The sequence below is a fragment of the Saccostrea echinata genome, unplaced genomic scaffold, assembly GCF_033153115.1.
Source record: "Saccostrea echinata isolate AGI-Se365-2 ecotype Australia unplaced genomic scaffold, CSIRO_AGI_Sech_v1 ptg000030l, whole genome shotgun sequence".
NCBI classification, from domain to species: domain Eukaryota; kingdom Metazoa; phylum Mollusca; class Bivalvia; order Ostreida; family Ostreidae; genus Saccostrea; species Saccostrea echinata.
Genome location: NW_026889779.1, coordinates 14,913,856 through 14,929,486, shown reverse-complemented (window position 1 = coordinate 14,929,486; position 15,631 = coordinate 14,913,856). Strand labels below are relative to the sequence as shown.

The following is a 15,631-nucleotide window of genomic DNA, read 5'->3' as shown; positions in this document are numbered from 1 at the left end:
ATGGACAGATGGAGGCCTGACAACAGGTGATCAGAAAAGCTCACTTGAGCTTTCAGCTCCAGTGAGTTTAGAATCCACAAGTTTTCTGACTCCTTTGAAAAACAAACATAGGTAATCAAAGATTACGAAGCTCACCTCGACGAATGTTATCTATAAGTAAGGCAAATTTCACATCATGTTTTTTTTTCTAGTTAGTGTACATGCAAAGATCAATATCCATGCAAGTTTGAATTAAGTAGGACTTATAGTTACTTGGAAATAGACCTGCTCAAAAACTTTTAACTTGTTTACTGATCAAGAAAATTTTGGTCAGTTCCAAAATCTAAAGCAAGTCTGGAAGTTTTCATTTTAAGACGCACCATTTATACAAGTTTAATTATAACAGGCCATAATATTATATAGCTACTCAAAAAAAATTACCCTGGTCACTCATCTGGAAAATGTAGGTCAAATTCGGAATTCAAAGCAAGTCTGGAAGTATCCATCCCTAGATACATCATCCATGCTAATTTGGTTAAATATGACTATAATTCACTCATGTGGAAAATCTAGGTCAAATCCAGTATCCGAAGCAGGTGGGCTAGTGTACATCCCTAGATGCATCATCCATGAAAGTTTGGTCCAGGTAGATCTTATAGTTACTTGGGAATGGACCTGCTCCAAAATCTTAACCTGGTCACCCATCTGCATCTGGAAAATCTAGGTCAGATCCAGCATCCGAAGCAAGTGTGATAGTGTCCATTCCTAGATGCATCATCTATGCAAGTTTGGTCCAGGTAGAGCTTATAGTTACTTGGGAACGGACCTGCTCCAAAAACTTTAACCTGGTCACTCATCTGGAAAATCTAGGTCAGATCCAGCATCCAAAGCAAGTGTGGTAGTGTCCATCCCTAGATGCATCATCCATGCAAGTTTGGTCCAGCTAGGGCTTACAGTTACTTGGGAATGGACTTGCTCCTAAAACTTTAACCAGGACACCGACGCTAATGCCGACACCGACGCTGACGATATAGCATAAGCTCATCTCAACTCCCTCGAGATGAGCTAAAAATGTCAAACTAAAGATCACTAAAATTTGGCTGTGTGTTCTTTAATTTCAAATTCACATTTTGCACTGTTGTACTTGTATATATTAATATCAAAATATATTACCTCTTTTTTCAAATACAAAAATTATATACATGTACTACAAACATACTTTTGTCCAATGGGATTAATTAATGGTAAGGCCAAAAAAAATAATAGTCTTGTTTCCTGCTACCAGCCTGAAAAAAATAGGGTAGGTAGGTAGGAAAATTATTTTATTTTATATTTTTATTTTATTTTTTTCCGACAGCAGTTTTTGGATATGAACTAATACAAGATAAAAATTAAACATGTCACAGGTCAATATTATACAATTAATTACCCCTTATGCGGTCAACATGGTAAAATAAGGACCCGAGACCTGGCCCACGAGGTGACCTGACCTGACCGAGGCCGCGTAGCGGCCGAGGTCAGGTCAGGTCAGCGAGTGGGCCAGGTCGAGGGTCCTTATTTTACCATATTGACCTCATAAGGGGTAATCAATTGTTTTATTATACCGATATAAGTTAAGGCAATTTTTGTAAGCTTAATTACTAAAATAATCAATTACATGTATAAGACCTATGAACTGTTATCAGTGTTCCATCGGGATCGGGATTCGCTAGTGAAGTTGTTCACTTTTCGGCTGCTAGTCTTGTAAGTTTTTGCACCGCCGATTTATTAAAACACTCTGTGATTGTCAGTAACATTGCATTTTTATAAATTCACAGATACCATTCCCGACTACAATGACAATCTGGTGTAGACTTTAAGTGTACAAGAGAGCCGAGTCTGCGTTCGTTGAATTTGACATTGTATTGTAACGAAAGATAATTTCAATGAAAACGATAAATGTTATGACGCATCTAAAGGCCAATCGTGTTCCGTATCCTAAAAATACTATACATATTTTTATAACGGCAATTTTTGTAATGTAAAATCATTACTGTATGCATATTTTTTTTTAATTTGAATGGAATTTGGAGTAACAGGTCATTTTAAGCGGTCATTAATTTTATTGACCGGTCATTATACCCCACGTGCAATGATTCCTAGGTCATTATTGCTGTAAAAGGTACTTTTTGGAGTCATTATTGAGTTTAAAAGCCTTCTAACAAGCCAATCAAATTTGAGTATTCTTATAGAGGTATAATAATGTCTTTTAAAGTTGAATTTCATGTCTTTTTATGCACAACTCAAGTGGTATTTTATGAAAGTCCATATTTAAAACAAGAATTTCATGAAATGCTTGTTTTGTGTTAACACGGAAACCGATTACGGTGACAGAACGATGAAATTCCGCAAATTCCCGATTTTTTTTCTCCCAAAACTTAAAAAAAAATTTAGGGTCGGGTGCAAAAAAATAGGGTAGGTCGGGTAGCAGGAAACAAGACTATTATTTTTTTTGGCCTAAGTTAACATCAAATTTTCTAAGGAATATGTCACAGCGTATATTGATCTAAATAAGGATTACAATACATACTACCGTTTTGTTTTGGAATAAACCAAAATTGTGATTTTGCAGATTTTCTGATCCCATGGAAGAAAATATATGTTTTAAACAGTTTACCTAAGTATTGGTGATTTATCTTCATTTTGTGTTCTCTGCTTCTGTTTTTACAATGGAATCTGATACTCTATTAGAGTGTAAATGTAGCTTATACCTGAATAACACACCTCAACTCTGAGGTTTATATTTATAAGAATATATTTCTGAAGCTCCCAAATGATGAATCATGAAGAAATTATTCACATTCAATAGAAATATTATAATCACAGTATAAAGGTTAAGGCCATTACTTATCTATATAAGGGATAGTATGTTTTAATTTAGCAATTAAGATGATCATACACATTTTCCTAGAATATTTTCCGGTATTGACTTTTTGACCAGTCTGGATAAAATACAATACCTTGGGGCTGTGAATTTGCCCGTCTATAATGACGTTATTTCCTGGTTATTCTGGTATTCCCCCTTTAGTTAGCTGTCTGTTTGGGGAAGAACCCCAGAACCCCTTCTAAATTTTTATTGTCCCCTGCTATTTCAATTCTAAGGGACAACCCTACAAAATAAATGAATACCAGGTATCTTATTTTAAGTTAATTTATATTTAACTTCTCCATTAAATGTCCTTAGGCTACATTTTTTTTTCAACCAAGACTGAAGTTATACTTTATGTGAGTTCAACTTTGCATTACAATATGAGGAGTATACATCATGTACAATGTATACAGTCATGTACTATAAAAAAATATTATAATAACTAATAAACATTGATTAACATGCTGCTGGAGTTGCAAATTTAATAAGATATTCACAACGCTGGTCTTCTCTTAATTCAACAACACGATCACTGATGCCACAAAGAAATAAAATCAATGACTGCCTGCCTCTTCCAGGACAATTTACACCATCCCCGCCAGACATCTCCAGCAGGAACTGTCCGTGTGATCTCTGTTTCCAGACAGCCTTCCTGCCGAGAGACCACTGTTGTGTTGGAAACTGTTCCTGTGTAACACTTTGGAATGGACAAATTTTGTATTCGTATGGATGAGCTTTGTGTGAAAAACATTTCTGACTCAGTTTGTAAAACACTCCCTCTGGTCCATACACTTCTTTATTGCTTAATGATTGAGCAGCTATAAGATAGGTTCTTTTTAATCTCTGCCCCATTTTTCTGATCTGTTCGTTTTCCTTGCTGATTTTTGCAATGGTATCACAGTGGTTTTGGCAAGGTGCTTGTAGGACTATGTTTTTACCTTTATGTCTCATTGATTTTGGTGGTGCCCTTGCTGCCCATTCATCACTACCATCACAACAGTCACATATTCCATCATTCACGCCACTGGAGGGAAGACTGGCTGCCTTCTGATCTGGCAGCTGAAGAGTACAGTAGAATCTACCATTTGGACAAGCTGATGTTCCAGGCTCATCACTTGAATCCTCACAGTCACAGTAATCATCATTTATCCAGGAATAAGGAATCAATCTCCTGGACTTCACACACCTGAACATCTCCCTTTCATCCTGCTGAACTACTGTATATAAATGCATGTCATCTTTATGGACTCCTCTTGGAGTTTTTATTAGATGATTAATTTCATTTGGTTCTTTTACATTAACTGTCACTACCTCTTCATTGTTGAATTCCTTTACCAGGTTTTCCTTTCTTTCATTCTCATTGATGTAACTGTAAGACCTCACCGCTGCTCTTTTTTGAGCATAAAACAAGGCTTCCAGAGAAAAGAACTGGAATGTCATGAAAATCCCAGCAGCAATAACGGCAAGGACAATGATTCGTGGACGCTTCCATAGAAAAATCTGCATTTGTCAAAGGGTCAAGGAACCATGCTATAAAAGTGTAAGCTACAACACACACTTCCTTCTCAGAATCGGGGTGGGTTCAAGGGGTGAAGTGTAGCTTTATGGAAAGGTGGATGCCTCAGAATCATTCGCTGATCAGTTTATGCACATACATTGGAATATATTTTGTGGTAGTGCAGAGCATTAGAACTGGCCTCGAAGCAGCTGGTGAAGTATGAAAAAAAGGACAAAAATTATTGAATTTTGATACTGTCCCTTTGTTATTGTATCGAGACTCAATAAGTAAGTTGTACAAAGTTTATTCATATAAAATTAAAGATTCTCAGAGACTGAAAAATGTTATTGTTTTATGAAGGAAAAAAAATCAACACACATTTTTATAATCAATTTACTTATGGAATACGTCGGCCAAACGTTTTGATGCAGGGATCTCTGAAGCCACCAGTCCTCTTCAGAGTAATGCCGTTAGAGGATTCCAGTCTCGTTGCTTCTAGAGAAATTTTATTTTTACATGCAACAAATAAACAGCGGTCGGTCGTCTATTGGAAACTTAACTTGCTTGGGCTCAGTGATTCAACGTACAGGAGATCCTTGTTACTACTGGTACGAGTTATTAATAAATAAACGCATCTCACCTCAGCATTTGTGATCCAGCATTTGTGAGAAAGGGCATGTTATCATGGTTATGAGGCTCAAGCTTATATACTATGTCACAAAAATCCCATGAATGAACGGTATTTAAAAAGGTCTTGATTATGCAATATGTGTCTCCTTCTGTAATCCAAGTTCTAAACAGGTTCAGCACAATAGTCAGTTTCGTGGCTACATAAAGAATTATAAAGCGAGTTTTCTTGAATGAAATTTTAAAGGAGTATTTCTACCTTAAAAATAAGATAAATTTTGGAACTTAGCAGAATTTTAGCAGACATATACTTTAATTAAAACCGAAGCACCTATGATTCTATTGCATGTAACTTTTCAGTATGTCATATGAATAAACTATTTTACAGACTGAGATGGACAGTGCAGCGAGTTTCAAAGACTACAGAGATTTGATTATCAAGAACATAGATGAGCTGGTATGTACCCCGAAATCAGGGTTGTTCCTAAGCCCCGGGGATTTTCCCCAACTATAATGCTGGAATCCCCTGGTAATATTAATATGGTATTCTTCTTCAAACCCTTGCTGCAGAACTGCATGTAGCTCAGGGGTCTAGAATTTTTTTTTAAATTCACTTGCCCACGGGCAAGTAATGACTGGGAATCCACTTGCCCAGATTCAAAATTCACTTGCCCCCAAAAAGATAGAGAAAATCATCTAGTTTTACTGATTTTTTTTTTGAAAACATATCAGAAAATCATTTAAATTTACTGGTTTATTTATTTGAAAACATATCATTAATTAACCTAAAACAAAACTCAAAAACAAAAATCTAGAAAAATATAAACAACTCTATTTTGTTATTTTTTTCATTGTGTGGTTTTAATATATACACCATCTAAAAGCAATTATTATGTACTTGTTTATTATTTTGTTAAAATTTCTATCGATTTAATCACATTTTTGACAAAACATTGTTTTCAAAACATCATTTCTGTTTTAAAAGCCATTCCGTAATTTTGAGATCTTTCCGGATTGGTTCGGGCAACGTGAAAGCGTAATTCTAGATCCCTGTAGCTCTCCGAAAAAATATACTGACAAACTGGAGAGCTACAAATCCACCCATAAAAAATAATGTTACTATATGTACAAAAAGTTGGGCTCTGTTTTGGATTTATTTTTCCAAATTCTTCTCTCAACTGCACAGAAGCTTGATTTAAAAAAAATTTCTTAGACCTCTATCAACTGACTCAATTTCAGGAGGGTTGTTAACAGCAATTATAGGAAATCTTTTGTTGTAGAAACAGTAAAAAATATGTCAGTAATATTTTGAGATGGCAATTTTAAAAAATACAGAGAACTAAATCGAGAAACAGCAGACTTTTTGTGCGAAAAAATCTGTCAACAATTCAGTTTGTAAATAATGGCCTAACAATTAGTATAAAAAACGTCAGTTAACATTTGACTTAGTGATAAATTGTATTTGCTGACGAAGTCATAGTATCGACCATAGAACTTACGAAATGATGACTTTAAACAAGATGCTGATATTCTTGTTTCATCAACTTGTTTGTCAATAACTTACCTCGTTTTAGAAATTGTTCATACGTAGAGCATGCTCTTGTGTATCTAATCAACTGAGAGATATAAGCCCCGTTTGCAGGTGATGAAGGTATATTGCTGCATAAGTAAGGGAAGATGACGATTGAAAAGTTAAAGTCATCACGTATATCATAAAGCTTGGTTGTTAGATTACCATTAACATTTTTTTTGTAGTAAAATATCCAAATCTGAAACAGATGTGTCAGAGTCTGTGATATCTTTTATTTCAAGCTCACCGGGATATATCGTATCGGCATAAGAATGGAAATAACCATTGTAATATGTAATAACCATAAGCAAAACAAATCAATTCTTGACCTTTCCTCTACTTTTACCCATAAGTTTTATTGCAGGTAATTTTCATTTTTTTTTTCCCATGAATGTACCATTCAGTTCTTCTGTTGTTATATTCATCAGTAACTACTTAGATTTTAAACATTGTCTGTGCAATCTATGTATATTGTTTATGTTTTTGAACAGCTGTTGAAGCTGACAGAACATGGAGAAGAGAGCTTATTGATGACTGCAGATGGAACTTCCCTTCATGTAACTGGCTCAGAAAAAGGAAAAAAGTTCCTTGCAGTGAATCGTCAAATAGCTGAACAGTTTCACAAATTCTGCTTTGGTGAGTATTCAATGTTTTTTATTAGCTCACCTCTAGGAAGTTGGGGGAGCTTGTGTTATACCTCGGTTTTGGTGTTCCAGGTTAAAATTTTGGAGCAGATTTCTTTGCAAGTGTACTTTTATGCCCTAAATTAATCAGAGATGCATAGAGGATGCTTCTAGTGTGTTTCATTGTACCAGTCAAGGTTTCAGATGCTGCAATTTGCAAAAAAAAAAATTACCAGGTTAATGTTTTTGGAGCAGGCTAAAGTTTTTGGAGCAGGTCTCATTTCCAAGTAACTATAAACCCTGTGCTGACCAAACTTGAATGGATGATACATCTAAGGATGTACACTCCTGAACTTGCTTCAGATGCTGGATCTGACCTACATTTTCCAGATGAATGACCTGATTAAGGTTTTTGGAGCAGGTCCATTACCAAGAAATTATAAGGCCTGTTTGAATCAAACTTGCATGGATGATGCATCATGGGATGAACACTCTCAAACTTGCTTCAGATGCTGGATTTTACTTACATTTTCTGGATAAGTGACTAGTTTAAAGTTTTTAGGTAAGTCCATTCCCAAATAACTGCAAGCCCTATGAGACCAAAATTACATAAATGTTTCATGTAGGGATGCACACTACTAGATTATTAGTTTGGTTTGGGACTTTCTTTACTTAGTCAACATTCATTTAGATGAGCTCTGTAATCTCTGATTACCTAGGTTTTTCTTATCTCTAGTCTTATTCATACTTGTATCTAAAAGCTATGGATACTCATGAATCTTTTCAAGTTCACAAGTGAGCATTTCATATTCATACATATGTTAGTTTTTTTTTAAATGTACAACAAATATATTAAATGTATGACAGTGCTTGATTGCCCTTGTTTTTTTCGACAGATGTGCAGGAAAAGGTCTCCGAATGCAAAATCCAGGAAAAGTCACCACCCTCTTTTTTAAGGTATCCTATTGCACCAAAAACTGCTATCACTGTGACTAGTATAAAAGAGGTAGACAGTGATTTTGAAGTAGACCAAGAAGAGACCGAGGAGACCTTGAAATCAAAAGACAGCAGTTTTACCGTCTTCAACATCGAAAATCAAGAACACCAGTCCAGAAAATTAACTGCAAGTTTGCTAGGTAATTTTACTCCAGTATGCAGATCTTATGCAGATTGCTGTGCTCGAGTGTATAGCTCATATGTTCCAAAGGCTCAAATGAATATTTTGATGAAAGTTTGTCGTCTGTAGAAGGTTCAACTTCCGTTGTGCGGTTAATTTTTCATATTTTGAAAATTTAAGAAACATGGCCAAACATAAGCCAATATAATTGAACTTTCCACAGAACATCCATGGCAAAGAGGTGTAAAATTGTCCAAATAAAGGGCCTGATCCCCACCCAAAGAGACAAACAAGTAATGTTTATCCTGCTAGGCAAACAGTTGTCAAAATTATGTGTAGACATCCTCTTTATACAGACTGTGGCTCGTAGGGTGGGGAATGGAGTCTCAAAAGAGGTATTAAAGTTTTACAGAGAAATGTGTAGAAGAAGATTCTTCTAAAATCCTATGAATAAGTTCTCATTTACAGATTGTCCAGTTTATATGCAAGAATTCCTTAGATTAAAGTCTGTTCAAATCAAGGCCTTGAGGGCAGAGAAACAAAGCCCAGGGCATGGGCAAGGTTGTCAAGGAAGTCCAAAAAAATGTATTGGGAAAAATTTGATTTTCTTCCGGAAAACCCTAGAACTATAAATTGGCAAATTACAGTGTACATCTCATGTAGTGTGGATTTAAGTTTGTTCAAATTATGGTCCACTCGGCATGGTATGGGACCATGAGAGCAGGTCCAAAGTTTAACATTTTTTTGGAAAAATCTCCAAAATTGTCTTCACAGGGATTACACAATCTAGTCTATTATAAATTAAAACAGTAATGCACTGTAATATTGAAGTTTTCTGTAATACAGGGTAAATGAGATTTTTATCTCACAGTTGAAGAAAAAATTGATCAAATTTAAGTCCAACTCAAGAGTACCTGCAATACTGCCTCGTGTACTGTGTGGAAACAAGTACAGTGTACCAATGTAATTGATACTTGGGCTGCATGTTAAAGATTTTAACAGCTATGTAGGGCTACAATCAATAAGGATATGCTAGACTAGCCACACAAGCATTAATTCATACAATGCATTGAACAATTTAGATATCAAGCCTAGCAGCTGGGCTAGCAGCAGTGATCTTGAATGTAGCCCAGGTCCCAGGATCATGAAACAGTCTTAGACTTAAGTCACATAAAAAGAATATTAATTATAAGCAGAAACAATTTTTGATAACATTTTAGATTGCTTTGTTTTCTTATAATAAAACTTTATAAAGACAATATACAGATTCTGACTTTAGTCTATAACTGCTTCCTGATCCAGGGACCTGGCCTAAGGACCATGAACTGAGAACATACTTAAGTTAGAATGTCAGATTATCCTTGCTTTTGAAGTGGGCTTTCTGTACATAGTTTTTGGATGTGTAGTCATTCTATATATAGAACTTGAATCAACTTGGCTACAAAAGCAAACTGCATGCTTTAGTCACACTCTTATTTTGATAATTCAGATATGTTAATTATCTCACCAAAAAAACCAGTATGGTCATATTTTGATTATGGTTTCTGTGCATTGAATATGTTTTAGAATTAACTGCTAACAAACTTCTAACAATTTTAAACATTCTACAGAATTGTTTAAATATATGTTTTTGACTAATGATTTCAGATACCTCCTCCCCTGGAAAACCTAAACAAGAGAGGCTCAAGAATATCAGAGTCCAAATTCAAAGAGGAAGCAGAAGAACTGAAATCATATTACCAGAAAAATCTGACTTGACTGTGGAATCTAACCAGGCATCTGTTAAATCCAGGCTGCTTGCTCCAGACCAAACTCAGACAGGCCAGGCAGCAAATTCTCAGACCATAACAGACCACCAGCAATCATCTTTAAATGATGAGATCCAGAATTTATCCTCTGATTCTAAGAAATCAGTTACCTCCAAACCTGAAAGTGAAGCAAGGAATATCGGTTGTGAATCGGAAGAGGTCAGCCGTAACACATCCTTACAGAATGATTCAAATGAACATGGTACTGGGACTAATGAAACATCCTCTGATGCAGTTGGTGATCATACTTTTAATGATGACCACTCAGAGCCTATGGATTCAGTTGACACATTTGTGCATTCTCCTGTTGAAGACAGTGACAGTGAGACTCATGATAACAACCCAAGTGTTTCACAAGGGAACAAGCCAAAATTTACTGGGGATTCACCTCACGAACCATCAAGTCTAGGCAGCAATGCTAACTATCGATCCAAAGTTAAAGACATCCATTCTACAGCTGATGGGATCAAAGATTGTCAAGAAACTGCTATAACAGATGATGGAGACCCTGCTCAGGTTTTATGTGGTAATCAGGCCCCTCCCAAGGACTCAAATAATACTGGTTTTGATATGGAAGTGGACATATCTAATGAAAAAGGGACCAAGGTAGATCAAAACTCTCCGTTAAAACCTTCTGTTGTCAGTCCGAGGAAAAAAGGGAAGGAAAAGATCGATACTGAAAAAGGTATTTAGTAGATCATCTCTCATAAATTTTGTCAATGATTGAGGCTTTGTACAGGTAAGGCCAAAAAAAAAATAATAGTCTTGTTTCCTGCTACCAACCTGAAAAAAATAGGGGAGGTAGATAGGAAAATTATTTTACTTTTTTATTTTATTTTATTTTTTTCCAATGGTATTTTTGGGATATGAACTAATACAAATCAAATTAAACATGTCATAGGTCAATATTATCTTTTAAAATTAAATCTAATGTCTTTTGATGCACAACTCAAGTGGTATTTTATGAAAGTCCATATTTAAAACATACAATTTCATGATATACCACTTGAATATATATTTTTTTCAGTTTTGAAACATGAAATTCCTGAAATTTCCTATTTTTTTTTTTTTCCAAAACTAAAAAAAAACTGTAGTGTCGGGTGCATAAAAATAGGGTCCGTTGGGTAGCAGGAAACAAGACCATTATTTTCTTTGGCCTAAATAATTTAATTCCATGTTAAAATTGACAGTGTAACAATTCCATGTTAAAAGACAGTGTAAAAACTCGGGAAGTATCTTTACTTTTTGTTATAAATGATTTTTTTTTCAGCCATCATATCTAGATGCTGTTACATCTCAAAAGTGATTTGATTATACTTAATGCAGCATAATCTTCTCGCAATTGATCTAAATAATATTTAGAATATTAAGGCATTCCATTACTTTTGCACAAAGAATATACATCTTTGATCTTAAGGGTGCTTAAACAGCTGAAAGGAAACATTATATTCACAGGACAAAAGAAAAGGAAGATCTCCAGATCCCCGCAGCGTTCTCCTGCAAAGAAAATCAGAGGGAACCCAGATAAAGAAACTGGATCTTCTCCCATGGAAACAGCCTCAAGAACTACAGAAGAGGATGAAACTTTAGCAAGTGCAAAGATTACCTCAGCAAAGGAAAGGTCTGAGGTAACTTCATCAAGGGAAAGATCAGAGGTAACTTCAGTAAAGGAAAGGTCAGAGGTAACTTCAGTAAAGGAAAGGTCAGAGGTAACTTCAGTAAAGGAAAGGTGGTCAGAGGTAACTTCAGCAAAGGAAACGTCAGAGGTTACTTCAGAAAAGGAAAGGTCAAAGGTAACTACAGTGAAAGAAAGGTCAGAGGTAAATTCACCAAAGGAACACTTAAAGAAACACTTAAAGGTTAGTTCAGAAGAAAAAAATTCAAAGAAGAATTCAACAGAAGAAACTTCCCAGATTACACCATCAGAGAAAAGTTCAGATGTGGCTTTAGCAAAGGAAACATTTATGGTAACTGTAAGGAGTCCTGAAAACTCAGCAAGCAAAAGCAGTGAAAAGGTCAAGATAAAACACCAAAGCACATCTCCACCAAAATCAATTAAATCTAAACAGAAACTCCAAGTTAAACTACCAATAAGATCATGCAAGGAAGGGGATACAGCAAGACTCTTCAAGAAATCTCTAGTTGTGCAATTGGAAAAGATTCCAGATACAACAATTCAGCTTCTGGGTAAATCTCCAAAGAAAGCTGCTTCTGAATTCATGAATAAGTCTGTTGCTGAAAAGACTGAAATACCTGCTTCAGAACTGAAACAATCCCCTCTGAAAGGAAGCAGTATACAAACCTCAGAATCAAAGGAGCTCACCCTTAAAAGTAAAGCCAAACCTCCTTCAGAATCAAAAAATCCAGTTGCTGAAAAGATTGAAAGGCCTGTTTCAGAACTAAAAAAATCTCCTTTGAAAGAAAGCAGTATACAAACCTTGGAATCAAAGGAGCTCACCCCTAAAAGTAAAGCCAAACCTCCTTCAGAATCAAAAAATCCAGTTGCTGAAAAGATTGAAAGGCCTTCTTCAGAACTGAAAAAATCTCCTCTGAAAGAAAGCAGTATACAAACCTTAGAGTCAAAGGAGCTCACTCCCGAAAGTATAACCAAATCTCCTCCAAAATTAAAAAAGGCTATTGCTGAAAAGCCTTCTTCAGCACTGGAAAAATCTCCTCTGAAAGGAAGCAGTATACAAACCTCAGAATCGAAGGAGCTCACCCTTAAAAATAAAACCAAACCTCTTTCAGAATCAGAAAAATCCATTGAAAGATCTGCTTTGAAATCAAAAAAGCCAGTTTCTGATGTATGTGATAAACCCAGATCAAAATCACAGAAATCTCCTCATAGAATAAAGGATCTATCCAACTCGGAGTCTAACAGACCCAAAACTAGGATAGCTGAAATTCCAGCCACAGAAACAAAAGAATCTAGGAGTAATTTATCTGACACACTGGCCCCCAAATCTAAGAAATCTACTCCTAATGGCAACCTTGCATCAGAATCAAAAATGTCTACTTCTAAAGTAATAGACATAAATGCTTCAGAGTCAAAATTATCTACACCCGAAATAACTGATAAACATGTTGTAGAATCAACTTTACCAACCTTAACTCTAGAGAACAAGGCCACAAATAGTAAAGAGAAAAAAGACACCGGTGATAAATCTGTCCAGAAATCTATCCAAAAATACCCTGATAAAGTTATTATCAAGCAGCCAGTATGTTCAGATATTGCAGGAAAGGGTAAATGTGACTTGAAGAATTTCAAAATAGATTTGAAGGCTTTAGCGATGGAACTGGCTCTTCAGAGGCAGAAGAAGCCTTAAAAAATCAACTGGGACTTATTAAAACTTAAAAATGAAACTTCAGGCAGTGAATAGCAGTTGTGACAGGGTCCAAGTATGAGGACCTCTATAAAGACTATGAGTAAAGCTCAAAGCCCTTCCCGTGGGGATGATTATATAACATTGTGTTCATTTCTTCTGCAATATTTATGGTATCTAGAAAAAAGACACAAACATTTATATATATTGTCCTAAATGTGTATTTGTAACATAAGATGATTTGCTAGATATTCAGTTGTCTTATTTCATTGACAGTTGTCTAGCTCATGAAAAATTTTGCTTTTTTGCAAATCCATGTACCCTGGTAACCAAAATTAAAGGCAGCAATAAATTTCATTTGACAGATGCAAATTTTTGGACCTAACAGAATGAATTGTTCGTATTTATTTCCAATTTTTAGAATTTAGTATGTAAAAAAAATCTATATATTTTTAAAGAACACTGTTGCATCTTGTTCAGTATTAACATATTACCACAGGGTGGCCTTGATAAAAGTATTTATTTTCATAATTTAGTCGGTAAAATACAATATTCCAAAAAGTTATGAGATATACATGTACATTACATAGCTATGTTACGGTAATAAATGCTTCAAATTGTAAATAATGTCTTTTATGTTCAGAATAATTGGTGACCCTTTATGACAATAGAATTAATTATGACAATAGAGGCAATAGATTAATACATTTAGTACAGTGACATTGTCAAGAATAGATAAATATGTAACCATTTTCCCATTTTCAAAGAATGTCACATGGAAATGGCTAATGTTAAATATAAATACATGTAAATCTTCAGACTCTTGAAGGCATAAAAAAAATTCCTGTCAAACTTATAATAATATAAATTTCATATCCAGCTACAAAACATTGAAAATTTCCTATTGAATCATGGATATGAGGGATATTGCCACCAAGCCCTTTGCTATGATCTAAATTAAGTTGTATCCTAAACTTGTATGGTGATAACCATTATAGGACTTATCTGACACATCCCTCGATTTTGTTTCAATGTCACATACTGTAGATCACTAAACTTTTGCGACACCTTATTTTCCCGTTATAGTAATTTACTCCTTATTAGTGAAACAAGATTTTCACGAATTGTGGTTATTGCTCTATATATACAATCTTCAGGAATACTAATATAAGCGATAATGAAATTTTCGCAAGCACACTGCCTCATGTATTTATGCAAGAAAAAAATTCTCGCGAATAAAAAGTGATTTACAGTATTTTTCTTCATGCTTGAGTATCTATATTTTGCTATCATTGTCCAAATACTTTTGAAGCAATCAGTATACCATTAGGTGTTCTATCTTTTCAATAGTAAACTTTTATTTTTCAACTTCTCCAGAACCTTTGGGCTAATTTCAATTGAACGTGAAGCATTTTTGGATAAAGGGAATTCAGTGAGATAAAGGGAATTCAGTGAGATTCAAGTTTGATAAAATTACGGCCATCCACAGGGCTAGGATGAGTCAAGGGGTCAAATATATATATATATATATATATATATATATATATATATATATATATATATATATATATATATATATATATATATGCATATTTGGGGGGGCACAGCCAAACATTTTTCAGTTGACAGTTGAGGGGGCACTACCAAAAATTTTCTGACAAGCAAAAAAAAAAAAAAAGGTTGTCAACTACCAAATATTCCTTGACAAGCAAAAAAGAAAAAAAAAAAAAAAGGTCATCAGGCGGCTTTATTGAGGGGGCACATGCTTATAGTATCTATGTTTACTATAGTAATCTATATATCGGCAAAATTATTGGGGGGGCACGCCCCCCCCCCCCCCCCGGTTCCTACGGCCATGATATGTACCGGTATCTAATATACATGCATGTCCAGTATTGAAGATATCTGGTTTGTTCAGGCCATGGTCCAAATGGGCTAAGATGGGCCACATACATGTATGGAATAAACAAGAAACCTCTCAAGTACAGCAGAGCCACAATTAGTCATATTAGTCATATTATTTTGCAAGCATCTCCAGGTAGTGAAGATTCAAATAAGGGTAAGGTTTGGGCCACAATATGGGATTAATCAATGGTTAAAATGGAAATGTAATGTAAAGGAAAAAAATGTAAAATATTTCTCACAAGATCAACAGGGCCATGATTGGTTGATTTATTA

At 35.0% G+C, this 15,631-nt stretch overlaps 2 protein-coding genes across 2 annotated transcripts; one reads left to right on the top strand and one right to left on the bottom strand.

Moving 5' to 3' along the window:
• Window positions 1-1,074: 1,074 nt before the first annotated feature.
• Window positions 1,075-4,412, bottom strand: LOC133197371 (glucosidase 2 subunit beta-like). The gene has a single exon (XM_061333368.1). It carries the CDS (start codon window positions 4,391-4,393, stop codon window positions 3,344-3,346), a length of 1,050 nt encoding a protein of 349 aa, XP_061189352.1. The 5' UTR covers window positions 4,394-4,412; the 3' UTR covers window positions 1,075-3,343.
• Window positions 4,413-5,047: 635 nt separating this feature from the next.
• Window positions 5,048-14,090, top strand: LOC133196415 (microtubule-associated protein futsch-like). Its single transcript, XM_061332310.1, has 6 exons — window positions 5,048-5,124; window positions 5,401-5,469; window positions 7,074-7,218; window positions 8,102-8,341; window positions 9,970-10,815; window positions 11,586-14,090. Exons 2-6 carry the CDS (start codon window positions 5,407-5,409, stop codon window positions 13,454-13,456), a joined length of 3,165 nt encoding a protein of 1,054 aa, XP_061188294.1. The 5' UTR covers window positions 5,048-5,124; window positions 5,401-5,406; the 3' UTR covers window positions 13,457-14,090.
• The last annotated feature ends 1,541 nt before the right edge of the window (window positions 14,091-15,631 follow it).